Source organism: Crotalus tigris, unplaced genomic scaffold, assembly GCF_016545835.1.
Source record: "Crotalus tigris isolate CLP2741 ecotype Arizona unplaced genomic scaffold, ASM1654583v1 scf7180000020588.15403103151:6194809, whole genome shotgun sequence".
NCBI classification, from domain to species: Eukaryota; Metazoa; Chordata; class Lepidosauria; order Squamata; family Viperidae; genus Crotalus; species Crotalus tigris.
The window spans coordinates 4,270,155-4,282,957 of NW_024098092.1; the positions used below are offsets into that span (position 1 = coordinate 4,270,155).

A 12,803-nucleotide genomic window follows, 5' to 3' on the forward strand; every position below is an offset into this window, starting at 1 on the left:
TCCCATGAATGAGACCCGGTGTGGGAAAAGGGATTTTTACGGGATCACACCGCCAGCCGCCCCGAGCATCAGATCGTGGCGTCCTCCCAGTCACCCCTTGCAGACAGAGGTAACAAGGGCGGGTGGGCACAAACCTTCCTTGCCCCAACTTGGAGGGGGGGGGGAGAAATAAAATAAAATCCCCCTTTTAATTTTTTTTTTAAAGGATCTGGAGTTTTTAAGGAGAGGCCCCCAAAAGAGGAAAGCAGGATTCGTAGAAATAAATGCCAGGGTGTCAGATTTTGGATAAATAAAGCTAGTCCTCGTCTTAACGACCGCAAGGGAGCCCAACGTTTTTGTTGCTAAGCGAGATAGATGGTGGTTGTGAGTTTCGCCCCGTTTTACGACCTTAACTTGCCCCAGAAGCTTTCAAAAAGAGACTGGACTGCCCTCTGTCAGAAAGGGTGTAGGGTCTCCTGCCTGAGCAGGGGGCTGGACTAGAAGACCTCTAAGGTCCCTTCCAGCTCTATTCTGATTGATTGAAATGATCTAGGATCTCCTGCTTGAGCAGGGGGTTGGACTACAAGACCTCCAAGGTCCCTTCCCTGAGAAATTTGGGGGGGGGGGTTTCCTCAAGCCACTTGATCACCACAAAGTAGAAAAACAGAAGTCATTTCAGACTGAGAAGGCTGAAACTGACCGGGACAGCTTGCTGGATTTCCAAGAAAAAAAAAAAAAAGAGAGAGAGAGAGAGAGATGGGGGGGGGAGCTGTTCTGGCTGTTCCCAGATTTTTGGAAAGGGTCTTCAGAGAAAACAATTTGATCTTCATAGGCCCGTTTTTCCACTGGGGTGGATAGAAACCGCCGCACCTTTTCTTTTGGGTGTTTCCATTGGCGAACTGTTTCAAGGGATGCCAAAGTGTGGGAAATGCCCAGAAAACAATGGGGGTGGGATGGGGTGGGGGTTAATAGGGGGCTATTATCCAGAGAGGCCTCCGAGGGGGGAGAGTCAACATCATAAAGATTGCTTCCCCCCCCCTCCGGAGCCCCCAGGAAAAGGTGGCTGGATGGGAATCGGGCGGAGGTTGCAGGCCTTTCAAAAGGCGTAAAGCCCATCTACTTGGCGGGGGATTTGGACTACCATTCCCATCAGTCTGAGGGGGCAAGGGACAAGGATGATGGGATTTGCGTGGCAAAAAAATAATCAAACAACCTCCCCCCCTCCCAGGCTGCAGCTATTTTTTTAAAAAGAATTTCTATCTTGTCATCACATCCATCTTATTATTTTATTATTTAATTTTCCTTTTTTTCCTCTTTTCTCCCTTTCCTTTCCCCTTTTCTCACTTCTTCCTTTATTTTCCTTTCTCTTCTCCTTTTCCCTCCTTTCTCTTTCCTCCCCTTCTCTTTCTCTTCCTTTTTCCTTTCCTTTCCTCTCTTCTCCTCTCCTCTGTGTTGGCTGGGGAATTCTGGGAGTTGGAAGTCCACACATCTTAAAACGGTTAAAGTCGAGAAACTCTGCCTAACCATACATTAAATTTGGCACGGATTAATTTGGGTGTGTATTTTAGCCTGACGTGCTGCTATTTGATAACTTAATAAAATATCCATACTGGTCAATTCAGGAAGAACTGGGTTAATTCAGTAACCAGGTTACTGAAGATCCTGGCTTGCAAATATATCCTAATCATGTCACCTCAACCAGGAAAGTCAGCTATTATGGCAGCTGGAGGAATTCCCAGCGAGTTAGGCTAGAATAGATGATCTCTAAGGACCCCTTATTTTATGGGTCGGTGAATTCTCCGATTTAATTCAGGAGCCTATTATCCCAAGATCTGATTGGCCAAATTGATTCATGGCAGTTGATTTGAATCAAGGATTCTTCATTCCTTCATTTAGCTGCGTTCCTGTTTTTAGTTGCTCCATATCACCAATTTGGGGGGGGGCAATTGAACGGGATGTTTTTGGCACCCCCCCAAGAACGGATCCGAAATAATTTCAATACTTTAAAATAAACCCAGTCTTCCCAAACTGAATGGAAAAGTAATGGCTTTTGCTCCGGCAATGGAACTGCCATGTACAGGCGCAGTCTACCCCCTAAATCACAGTCCCTCTTATGGTTCCCTTCCAAAGACAGCCCCATTTGTGTTTTGCATTTGTTTCATGAACTATTCCGGAATCTGAAAGGAAGAATTTGCCCGCAGAGATGTAGACGCACGCACGCACGTGTGTATGTGTGTATATATATATATATCTATATACATATATTTAATTGGCATCAGAGGAATTTAAATCACAGCAATATTCTGAAATCGTCAAAACACAAAGTCCTCTGGCTGGGTCACTTCCAGCCAGCGCAGACTGTCGTACCCATGTTCCTTTTTTTTTTTCCTTATTAAAGATACATAAGCTAGCAGAGCCTTCACAAAAGGCAGCCGGATTTCTGACAAAAATGAAAGAAACATTGAAAAGACCCATCTCCCGAGGAATTACAGGATTTGCAGGAAAGCGGTCCCTTAAAAATGGGAAGAGGGAAGGGTTAGGAGAAGGGGAGGGAGGAAGAAAGGAAGGAGGAAGGAAGGAAAGGAAGGAAGGAAGGAAGGAAGAGGAGATGGAAGGGAGGGAGGAAGGAAGGAAGGAGAAGGGATGGGAGAAGGGAAGGACAGAAAGAAAGGAAAGGAAGAAAGGAAAAAAGAAGGCATAAAAAAACAAAAGAAGCAAGGGAGGGAGAGAGGAAAGAAAAGGAAGAGAAGAAAGGAAGTAAACTTTTTGATTCAAACCACACCTTGAAAACCCCAAAGCACCCTTTTTTCCGAAGGACCTCCCATTTCCCAGAGATTCCCACAGTCTTTCAGCCACTCCTCTCTCTCTCTCTTTTTGCAAAGCAAAGCTTCCAGAACTGGATGAGAAGAAGCCCCTCTCCCAATGCCCCCCCCCCAGACCCTAAACCCACTGGGTTTGATATAGCCTGGAGCTTTGCCCTGAAAGGAAAAGAAAAGAAAGAGAAAGAAAGAAAGAAAGAAAGAAAGAAAGAAAGAAAGAAAGAAAGAAAGAAAGAAAGAAAGGAAAGAAAGAAAGAAAGAAAGAAAGAAAGAAAGAAAGAAAGAAAGAAAGAAAGAAAGAAAGAAAGAGAGTTAGATAAAAAAAAATTATCTCTCTGTTCCTGCAGAACTCATCCCTTCACTATGAAGGAAAAAAAAACTGGGGGGGGGAGAGGACTCGCTCTCTCTCTCTTCTCCAATAACGGAGAAAAACACACACACACACACACACACATATGCACACACACTACTTAAATTCTTCTCCTGGGTGGAAACCAACTGTTTCCTAAGTGGACCGAGAGGGCCCTTTCCAATCTGGAAAAGCCCCCCTGGCTGGTCTTCAGCTGGGATGGGCGGCAGCTCTACCACGGTCTCCAGAGGAACGCCGAGGCCGGTGGGGGAGGCCTCTTCTCCGCCGCAGAGGGTCTCTTGGGTGCCGGAGACGAGAGGAGGGAGAAAGTGGCGTCGTCGGGGATGTTGTGCATTTGGCAGAAATGCTTGATCAGCCGGCTTTGGCTCTCCCCCTTGGGCTGGCAGAAGGAGAGGAAATAAAAGGCTTCCCTTAAACAGCGCAGGTAGCCCGTGTTGAAGTCAAGTTCGGGGTGTTTCGCACCCGGGGCTAGAGAGAAAGAAGAGGAGGAGACCACCGTCAATTATCTCGGAGGCAAAAAAAAAAAAAAAAAAGTTGGATAACTGAATGAAATCTCCATATATGGGTCAATTCAGGAAGACAAGGGGTTCATTGAATAACCAGGTTTATTGACACCCCCCCCTCGTGAAGATCCTGGCTTGCAAATGTAATCTGAACCAGGCCACCTCAAACAGGAAAGTGAGTGATTATTCCCCTGAGCGCAGCTGGAGGGATTCCCAGACGAGTTAGGCTAGAGCAGTGGTTCTCAACCTTTTTAATGCCGCGACCCCCAACCGGTCGTAAGTCGAGGACTACTCAACCGGTCGTAAGTCGAGGACTACTCAACCGGTCGTAAGTCGAGGACTACTCAACTGGTGCAGCGCCGTTTGCAGAAGGGGACTTTTGGCGGGCTCAGCAGGGCAGAGACCGCCTGGACAATTCCTATTGGCTTTGGAAAGCCAATAGAATTAGACTCTATTCGAGAGAGTCTATTCTATTGGTTTTCCAAAGCCAATAGAATAAAAGGGAGGAGCACAGCTAAGGAAAAGGGGGGGACAAATGGCGGACTGCGTTGTTTGGCGACCCCCGTGAAATGGTCCTTCGACCCCAAATGGGGTCCCGACCCACAGGTTGAGAACCACTGGGCTAGATGATCTCCAAGGGTCCCTCCTTTTACGGCTTGGTGAGTCTGAGATTTAACTCGGGAACCTATTATCCCAAGTTCTGGTTGGCCAAATGGATTCATGGCATTTGATTGACTCATCAGAGGCTTTAAAATCATCCCTCCCTTCCTGGTCATTTGCGTGCTATTGCATCTAATAATTAAAAACGCCGGGCGCTTAGAGGATCAACCCCAGTTTTTGCATTTTTTTTAACCTGCTTCGTGCATCTGACGCTGTTTCTTCAGGTAACTGACGGCCGTTTCCAAAATGTCAGCTTTCTCCAGCTTGGTGTTGGGCTGATGACGCTGGAATTCCCTCTCCAGCAGAACTTTCAGCTGTTCGATGCTGTGGTTGATTCGGTCACGGCGCATTTTCTCCACAGCTGGTTTCCTCAGCTGGGGGGGGGGGGAGAAAAAAAAGGAAGGAAGGAAAAAAGAAAAGAAAGAACGATTAAAACTTCAAGCTAAACACAAAACCTAGGAAGCAGTAGTCATAAAACTTGGAGGGAAGAGGGGGGGAAAAAAACTTTCCTCCCTTTAGAAAAACTATGTTTCCTGCAATCAGTTTGAGATTTTTCTGTCTTTTTTTAGGAGAGGCCTTCAAACAGAGGAGAACAACAAGCTGTCCCCTAAGCAGGGGGTTGGATTGGATGACCTCTAGGATTCTACTGGGCAAACATCCTCCTCTAGATAGCTGCAACTGGATACTTTTTTCCTTGCAGAAGTTCTTTCTTTCTTTCTTTCTTTCTTTCTTTCTTTCTTTCTTTCTTTCTTTCTTTCTTTCTTTCTTTCTCTCTCTCTCTCTCTCTCTCTCTCTCTCTCTCTCTCTTTCTTTTCTTTCTTCCTCTCTTCCTTCAAAAACTGCATCTCTGAATCACACCCTATTTGGATTTATTTGATTTTATTTTATTTTTTAACTTGCTAACAGCCAACCTGGATGGACATCCAGCCGGGAAGCCCAAGGAGGCTTGCCAGGGATGCAGAGCTAACAGAACTGCAGAATCACAAAGTCGGAAGGGAACATCGGAGGTCCTCTAGTCCAACCCCCTGCTCAGGCAGGAGACCCTAGACCATTTCACCCAAACAATGATCCAATTTGTTAAAAAACAAAAACCAAACAAACAAACCCTGGCGTGCACAGCTTGCAGGGTGCCCCATTACCTTGTTTTTTTCCTTGGCCAGCATTTTCTCCTCCTCCACCCGCAAGAGGCATCGGGGGCTACCAGCAGCGGGGGCCATTATTGTCGGTCAGCAAGAGAAGAGCGAGCCGATGAAAGGCCGTTGGGTTGGATCCGCCGGATGGGAGCTCAAGCCCTGCTCCTGGCTCCCCCTCTATTTATACCCACCCTTGGCTGGGGGAAGCCTTGTGAGTTTCCCACAAGTTGGCGTTTCCCACACTCCCCCCTGGTCGATCCAGACTCGTGGCGGGAGCCCGGAGGAGGCACCCCTTAGCCCACGCTAGACTGGTTTTCAATGCCTGCGAGAGAGTCACCTTCTGCCTGGGCCAGGATGCACAGCCTCCCATGGCAAAGGTGCCAGAATTGCTGGGCGGGGGGGGGGGGAAATCTCTATCACCAAAGCCCCCCCTCCCTCTTTTCTGAGCAGCCCCCTTGATTGGGGATGAGTAGCATTCCTGAACTATGATGGAAGTCCCACTCGGAGGGGCTAGCCAGGTTAAAGTCGGCTTCCTTTGGGAAGCGCAGGAGAGAAAAGCAGGCAGGAACCAGGGCTCCACATCCTGGACAATACGATAGCAATAGCCGAGTGGGAAGGGACCTCAGAGATCCTCTAGTCCAGCCCCCTGCTCAGGCAGGAGACCCTAGACCATTTCAATCAATCAATCAGAATCAAGCTGGAAGGGACTTCGGAGGTCTTCTAGTCCAGCCCCCTGCTCAAGGAGGAGATCCTAGACTATTTCAATCAATCAATCAATCAGAATAGAGCTTGGAAGGGACCTTGGAGGTCCTCTAGTCCAACCCCCTGCTCAGGCAGGAGTCCCTAGCCTAGACCACTTGTGACGAATGGCTGTCCAATCTATTCTTAAAAATCTCCAGTGATGGCCCTTGACTCTCACAACGTGCCTGCCAGGTAGGCTGAAAAGTTCCAAACTTGGGGGCTTCGACCCAGCCTCCCTAAGGAGCTAGTTCCTAAGAAGGAATTGGATCAAGCCCCAGATTCAGCCACACCCTTTGGACAAGGACGGGACCAGTTCAATCAGTTAAATTCACTGGTTGGGGAATTCTGGGAGTTGAAGTCCAGCCAGCTCAACGTTGTAAAGTCTCGTTTTAAAAGGGGCTGCGGGGCAGATCAAAGCGCGTCCAACTGGCCATGTGGGTTTGACACCACTAACCAGATGGTCTTTTGGGACCGGGCCTGCCCCCACCCACCATTGAGGTTCAAGCACTGTTACTAATGTCTCTGATTGTGCCAAGGCACACTTCTATTGTGCTAACAAGGAGGGGGGGAGTGTGGGAAAGGCGGACAAGCTGAAACCCACCCAGCCCTTGATGGGACATCTATGGCCCGCTGCAAACACCACGTGGTTCCTGCAAGGGGGGGGGAATCCCGTGGATGCCAAGGAAACACACACAGAGACAAAAACACACACACACACACACACACACACACACACACAGAAAGAGAAGACCACCCATTTTAGAGGCTCCAGGGAAGCAGAGAGTCTGTTTTTCATGCTGGGGGGGACCCAAAGTAGCTGGTTTAAGGATAATATAATAAATAATAAAATAAATAATAAACCCTTTATTATCAAAGGATAGCAGGTATACAGTGAAATTGGCTGAGCCTCCCTCTGTGATCCGAGAAGTAAGTTAAAAAAAGGGGGGCTAGGGGGAATGGCCAGAGAAGAAACGGAGGGAAGAGAAGGGTCCCCAGAGGTCATCTAGTCTTAACCCAGCTCAGTGCCAGAAAGGAAAGAGAGAGAGAATACAAGAAGGAATGGGGAGAAGAGAATTAAACTGAAAATTTATCACCTATCAAACAGCGAGACGGGCAAAGTATCATTTTAATAGATAAATAAATATTAAAAAAGAATAAAGGATAATCGGAGAATAAAGGTTGAGTTTTCGCCTCTGTTGAGAGTGCCAAACAATCTGGATTTCTTGTTCCAGAAAAGGGGGGGGGATTGGAAAGACCCTCGCCAAGGCTTGGAGGCTGCGTTGCATGATCTCTTCCCCCCCCTCATTTCCACCTTGCCCGTGTGCTCTCTCTCCCCCCTCCCTAAAAAAAAATAATCATTCTTGGTACAGCTCAATCTCTTGACCCATTTCATCTCTCCCCCCCCCCACACACAAAAAAATCCACATGCCCGGCCTTTTTTTTTCTGCCTCGTGCAAATTCCCACAAGCCCCCTCCTCTCCAGGGGGGGGCTAAGAGGGATTTATTATTTCCTGCTTTATTAACTCTGAAAAGCTGGGGGGGGGGTGGGATTTGAGCTCTTTTGCACGTCAATAGCCGGCCTGTGGGTGAAACAAAGGCCAGCCTGTGGGGCAGGGTCTCTGCCTCTGGGAAAGAGCTGACCTTTTTGCCAATGGCGCAGCCTGCTGCACGGCCTGGTGCCTGGTGGGAAGAATCAATTAGGTCTCAAAAGAGCTTTGAGGATCTCCCGGGGCCGCTGGGAAAGCCCCGAGGAAGCTTTGGACCAAGCCTGGCGGTTGGCCATGCGAGGGGGGGGGCTTTCCAGCCTCCTCACCATCCTTGGTCTTCCTCCGCCTTCTCCTCTGGCCAGACACAGCCTGCCTGGATGGTCCTTCCTCCGACACACACACACACACACACACAACATCCCTGTAAGGAGCCCGTTGGGTCTAGGGAGGTTAAGGCAGCAGGCTAGGAAGCAAGAGATCATGAGGTCTAGTGCCCTACTTTTGTCCCCTACTTTGGGGCCAAAAAGGTATGGGTGGACCCAGCCTAGAGGGTTTTACTTGGGATAATTGAACTGGGAATGTTTTTCCTCCCTGGGGTCAACAATCAGGGGGCATCCAGACCTTCTAAGGCCATCCAGAGGCTCTCCTGGACAGCCACCTATCTGAAATGGTCTAGACTACTCTCCTGCTTGAGCAGGGGGCTGGACTAGAAGACCTCCAAGGTCCCTTCCACCTCTGTTATACTGTATGAAAGCGTCTCCTGCTTGAGCAAGGGGCTGGATTAGAAGACTTCCAAGGTCCCTTCCACCTCTGTTATACTGTATGAAAGCATCTCCTGCTTGAGCAAGGGGCTGGACTAGAAGACCTCCAAGGTCCCTTCTAGCTCTGTTCTGATTGATTGATTGATTGATTGATTGACTGATTGGAATGGTCTAAGGTCTCCTGCTTGAGTAGGGTGTTGGACTAGAAGACCTCCAAAGTCCCTTCTAGTTCTATTCTGATTGATTGATTGATTGATTGAAATGGTCTAGAGTTTCCTGCTTGAGCAGGGGGCTGGACTAGAAGACCTCCAAAGTCCCTTCTAGTTCTATTCTGATTGATTGGAATGGTCTAGGGTCTCCTGCTTGAGCAGGGGGCTGGACTAGAAGACCTCCGAGGCCCCTCCCAGCTCTATTCTGATTCTGATTCCTCAACCTTCCTCTGGAGGGACCAAGGACTGGCTGGCTCCCTTAAGTTTCCCCCCCCCCAAAATAAACCCTCCCCTGGCCTTTCAGACTCTCCGCCGCTGATCCCCCTTCTCCTTCCCTTGGCCTCCAACCCAGCCAGATGTTCAGCCAGGGCGTGGGGAAGCAGACAAGCTTTCCCCGAGACCCCTTTGAGCAGCCGTGATCAATGGCTTTTGGCAGCCCTGGCCGGTCAATGCGATGCAGATGGCCCTCCCCAGGGACGCCCCTCCCCGATTCTCACCCCGGCCACAAAGGGAAGTCAAAGAGCATCGCTAATTCGGCTTGTAACCTGGCACACTTCCGTTCTCAACCGCCTTCAATGGCTTGAATGGGGCCGGGCTGTGGGAAACCTGGGGCCCAAAGCTTGTGCTTGCCCCCCCAGACTCCCAGCCCCACATCTGCCCGCAGCCTGGCAGACATGGGAAGGAGGGGGGGGGAGGAGGAGATGAAATGGGTTGGGGGGTGAGGAGGAGGAGGAGGGGGACAGCAAAATTCCCCATCAGAGTCCCTTTGGGCCGATGGGCAGTGCTGCAAGTTTGGTGAACTAGTTTATTTAATTAATTGATATTAAAAAAAACTCAGCCTATCTTATAAAAACAGTGTGGCTTGTATCTACCAAAAGTGTAAAATTGAGGTGGCCACTGAATTTTGTATGCTACTGCATTGAAATCTCGGCTTTTCTATTCTTTTTTTTTTTTTAACCTTGTATCACTTTCTTTCTCCCTCTTTCCAATCTTTGTTCCATTTGTGTTTTATAACTAATAAAAAATTTGGAGGAAAAAGGAACTGCGTATCTAACAGGAATGAGCACAACTATAATAGCTGCTATATTATTCTTATTTGTTCTTGCTGTTATTCCTTCCTGTTCGTACTCTTTCTTACTCTTCTTTTGATACCTTCCTTTTTTACTTGTATTCTCTATTCTTCTTATTCTGTCCTATTTTTATTAAAATTCTTATGCTTTCCTATTATTCTCATTCCTATTCTGTTTCTTATTTTTATTCTTTCTTATTCTATTTTTTTCCCATTCTTATTCTTTCGTATTATTCTTCCCTGTTTTTCTTTTTTCCTATTTTTCTTCTTATTCTTTCCTGTTCTTAGTCCTATTCTTATTGATTTTCCCCTAACAAAAAGAACGAAATCAAAACACTTTTTGCAACCACAACGTTTGCTGTTCTGTTTTTCTCCCCTACACATCCCTCCATTCAAACTGGAGAGCATAGAAGTCATTCTGGAACATCAAAGCCAAGCCTTCTTCAAGCTATGTTTAAACCATAGTGACGTTGCCTCCAGAAGTTGTGGAGGTTTCTCACAAAAGATTGGGAGAACCATTTTTCTGAATAGTACAGGGTCTATTGAGCAGGGGGCTGGACTAGAAGACCTCCAAGATCCCTTCCAGCTCTGCTGTTCTGTATTCTGATTTTGGAGAGAGATCAGCAGACCTCTCTAAGCAAACATAGTGAAGGGTTTTTTTTGGCTAAGGTTGGTTAAAGGTTTATCACCTGGTGCAGCTGTGCCCTGACAAGCATTTAAAAAAAACCCCTCTAGAATAAAATTGAGGGCAGGGAAGATGGGAAATCTCCTATTTATTCAATAGCAACTCAATCAATTAATCAATCAATCAGAATAGAGCTGGAAGGGACCTTGAAGATCTTCTAGTCCACCTCTTCCCTGTTTGTTTCATTCCTCCTTCTGCCAAAATATTGGGGCTTCCCATCCACCCCCAGCCCCAAATAGAGAGGTGCCATTTTTAACGCAGAATCAGAACAGAGCTGGAAGGGGTCTTAGAGGTCTTCTAGTCCAGCCCCCAGGTTTTACTAAGGCCACCCTCAGATCCAGGATGGTGATCTAAATTCCCAAGAGATGGAAACTAATCCAGGAGAGACCCAGCCTAGAACCAAGGAGAAATTTCCACACTCTGACAACAATTTGTCAGCGCAACAACTTGTCTCCAGACGTTGTGGGTGCCCCATCACTGGAGATTTTTAAGAAGAAAGATATGTGTCCAGAATGGAGTGCCTTCTCCTCTTGGACAGAGGGCTGGACTAGAAGACCTCTGAGGTCTCATCCCTTCCCCCCCCCACTCCGGAATCCGTCTTCCCTGCCACATGGCTAAGGCGCTCAGTTCTGGTTTGAAATCCTCGGTGTTTCCCACACATTTTCTGAATGGCACCCACCCTCGACACCATGGCGTGTGCCGTTCACAAAAACCCACATTAGTTACACTCCTTGACTTGGCTTTGTGTTCAGTGGGAAAGGAGGTGGCCCATCTGGGAAAAGAGGACTGAAAAGTTTTGGTGTGTTGTTGTTGTTTTTTTTCCCCTTTTGAAATCTTGCATGTGCCTTAAAACAAAACAAAAAAACACATCTGGCAATCATGGAAGAAAGAAAGAATGTCTTTCAAATCCACGCTGGGCACTAAAAATCACACGCCGGGCTACAATTTGGAAAGGCCTGTGACCTGGACGAAGCAAATTGCACCGGGTTTTTATGTCTTTATTGCCTACGTACATCCCATCCTATCTTCTAAAGTCTTGGAGGGGAGAGAAAAACAATGTTTTTCCCATTGTTAAAACTTCCCAGCCTCTCCTGGAAATTAACAGAACAGAATAGAATAGAATAATAATTTTATTTTCACTGTCTATCATCTATCAATAGAATAGAATAGGAATAGAATAGAATTCAGAATAGAATAGAATAGAATAGAATAATAATTTTGTTGTCACTATCTATCATCTATATCTATCTATCTATCATCTATATATCTATCAATCATCTCTATCTATCTATCTTTATCTCTCTCTCTGTATCTATCTATCTATCTATCTATCTATCTATCTATCTATCTATCTATCTATCTATCTATCTATCTATCTATCTATCTATCCATCTATCAATTCTATCTATCTATCTGTCTGTCTATCTATCTATCTATCTATCTATCTATCTATCTATCTATCTATCTATCTATCTATCTATCTATCTATCTATCTATATCTCTTGTTTCTACTCGATGTACACAATTGTACTCAAACCTTCTCTGCAAAATCTTCCAAGGTTGTTGCTCTAATGTCTCTATTCCGCACCAGGAATCAAATTTGAATGCTTGTCTTCACAACAACGTGGTAGCTGTTGGTGTGATTTGGGAAACTACGTTATGCCAACCTTGCCTTTGGTTAAACAAATAACAGAATAACAGAGTTGGAAGGGACCTTGGAGGTCTTTCAGTCCATCCCCCTGCTGCGTGTGGATCCAATTATTATTATTATTGTTATTACTACTACTACTACTACTACTACTACTACTACTACTATTATTATTCCCTTTCCTGGCAACTCAGGTGAAGGGATCGAGATAATTTCACCTCTGGAAAGGTCTCTTCTCCAGAGGAATTGATGTCAGATTAAAAATCATACTTTCTTCCTGAGGGGTTAGCTCTCTCCCTGCAGGGATTTGTGCTTCTCTGCAGGAGCAAAAGAGAAAAGGAAGAAAACGCTTGCAAGAGCTCACTTAGCAGGAATTTAGCAGGCCCTGTTTCCAAATACAGGCATTTATTTGGGGGCTTTATTTTTTTTTTAAAAAAAAATACTCTCTTTCCATTTTTTTTTTAATGGCTGCAAAGCGCGCCTTGTGGTGATGGCCATCTCCGCATTCCCAGCTCCCCAACTGCGCTTGGAAGACATAATCCCTAATTTTTGGCGTATCTCGGATTCTCCACCTGCTCTCTTTTCTTTTTCTTTCTTTTTTAAAAAAGAGAGAGTCATTATGCTTTATTGACCACTGATGGAGCATGGAAAACACACACACACTGGGGGTTTTTTTCCTCTCCCACCTCCCTTTTTTCCTCCCCCCCTCCTTCCAGAGGGTCCGCTTAATCCTGATTGG

At 46.5% G+C, this 12,803-nt stretch overlaps 1 protein-coding gene across 1 annotated transcript; it reads right to left on the reverse strand.

Annotated features, from left to right (window-relative positions):
- Nucleotides 1–559: 559 nt before the first annotated feature.
- Nucleotides 560–5,706, reverse strand: LOC120319217 (transcription factor HES-5-like). The gene is made up of 3 exons (XM_039367841.1): nt 5,471–5,706; nt 4,525–4,705; nt 560–3,636 (listed from the first exon to the last, which is right to left on the reverse strand). The coding sequence occupies exons 1-3, from the start codon at nt 5,546–5,548 to the stop codon at nt 3,380–3,382; spliced, it is 516 nt and encodes a 171-aa protein (XP_039223775.1). The 5' UTR covers nt 5,549–5,706; the 3' UTR covers nt 560–3,379.
- Nucleotides 5,707–12,803: the final 7,097 nt, after the last annotated feature.